This window comes from Geospiza fortis, unplaced genomic scaffold, assembly GCF_000277835.1.
Source record: "Geospiza fortis unplaced genomic scaffold, GeoFor_1.0 scaffold396, whole genome shotgun sequence".
Lineage (NCBI taxonomy): Eukaryota > Metazoa > Chordata > Aves > Passeriformes > Thraupidae > Geospiza > Geospiza fortis.
The window spans coordinates 2,486,833-2,487,898 of record NW_005054345.1 but is presented as its reverse complement, the minus strand read 5'-3'; the positions used below and the strand labels follow the sequence as shown (position 1 = coordinate 2,487,898).

The window sequence follows — 1,066 nt, the reverse complement described above, 5'->3', positions numbered from 1 at the left end:
TCGGGGCACGGGGTCACTCACCCAGGAGGGTGCCGCTGACGGTGCCCTTCCCCTGGCAGTTCAGCACCCGCAGGCTGCGGATGTTGGCGCCCCTGGCCACGCCGGCGTCGCGCCCGCTCAGCACCGCGGCCACGTGTGTCCCGTGGCTGTCACACTGGCCGGCCTGGCACGGCACGGGCACCGCAGTTCCATGCCCCAGCCCATCGCATCAGAGCAGGTTTGTAATCCCACAGTGTCCCCTCCACCCCTTCCCACCTTCATTCTCTCTTACACACCCGTGCTACCCTAGAACACTCTCCTAGAGAGGCCCTGCCCGACTCAGCCATATCTCCAAACAGATCCCAATATCCCCCAGGACCCCAGCTCGTGTTGCCCATCCTGCCCAGCATTTTGGTCCAGGCCAAGTGTCTCCCTTGTCCTGGAAAGCTTCACAAGCCCGGCCAGGATGTGGTGGGCGCAGGGGGATGCTCTGGCCAGGATGCAGCACGTGGCAGCTCAGGGCTCCCCTGCCTGTGGAAGTGGGTGCCATCCTCCTCGGGGATGCTCTCGAAGCCAGTCACAGTCACCCTGCCCTCGATCTCCCGGTGGCTGCTCTGCACGCTGCTGTCCAGCAGGTAAATCTCGGCCAGGTCACCTTTATCTGCCAGGGATGCAGCAGGGGAGAAAGGCAACCTCCATCACAGGGGGTGTGTGATCATCAACCTTCAGCACAGGCCAGCTGGGCTGCTCCCAAAATGCAGCTCCAGACCCGCAGCACCATGGGGCACAGGAATATTCCCATCCCTCAGGGAGAGGGGACCTGACTCTTCCTCAAAGCCCCCCTCACACACCCCAGCGCTTACTGGGAGGGCTGTAGGCGCCCGAGCTGGGCTGTGGCCGCAGGATCCTGCCCAGGTTCCAGGGAATGCTCTGGGCAAAGACGTAGGCATCCTCCTCAATGTACTTCACGTGCGGCAGCTTCAGCGCCTGCGGGGAGGACACAAAGCTCCTGTTTCCCCCCAGGGTGCCCACTGCCACCAGCGCCCAGCGCAGCTGCTGTCCCCTGCCACCACCGTGTCCTACCGTG

General features: G+C 64.0%; 1 protein-coding gene across 1 annotated transcript in view; it reads right to left on the bottom strand.

The window, feature by feature from the left end:
• PCSK9 (proprotein convertase subtilisin/kexin type 9) overlaps positions 1–1,066 on the bottom strand; it is a 5,218-nt gene that overhangs the window by 3,145 nt on the left and 1,007 nt on the right. The window contains exons 2-4 of the mRNA XM_031058549.1: positions 843–966; positions 510–640; positions 22–166 (exon numbers count right to left, since the gene is read on the bottom strand). Of these exons, the coding sequence (XP_030914409.1) occupies positions 22–166; positions 510–640; positions 843–966 (400 nt within the window). The remainder of the gene's footprint in view (positions 1–21; positions 167–509; positions 641–842; positions 967–1,066) is intronic.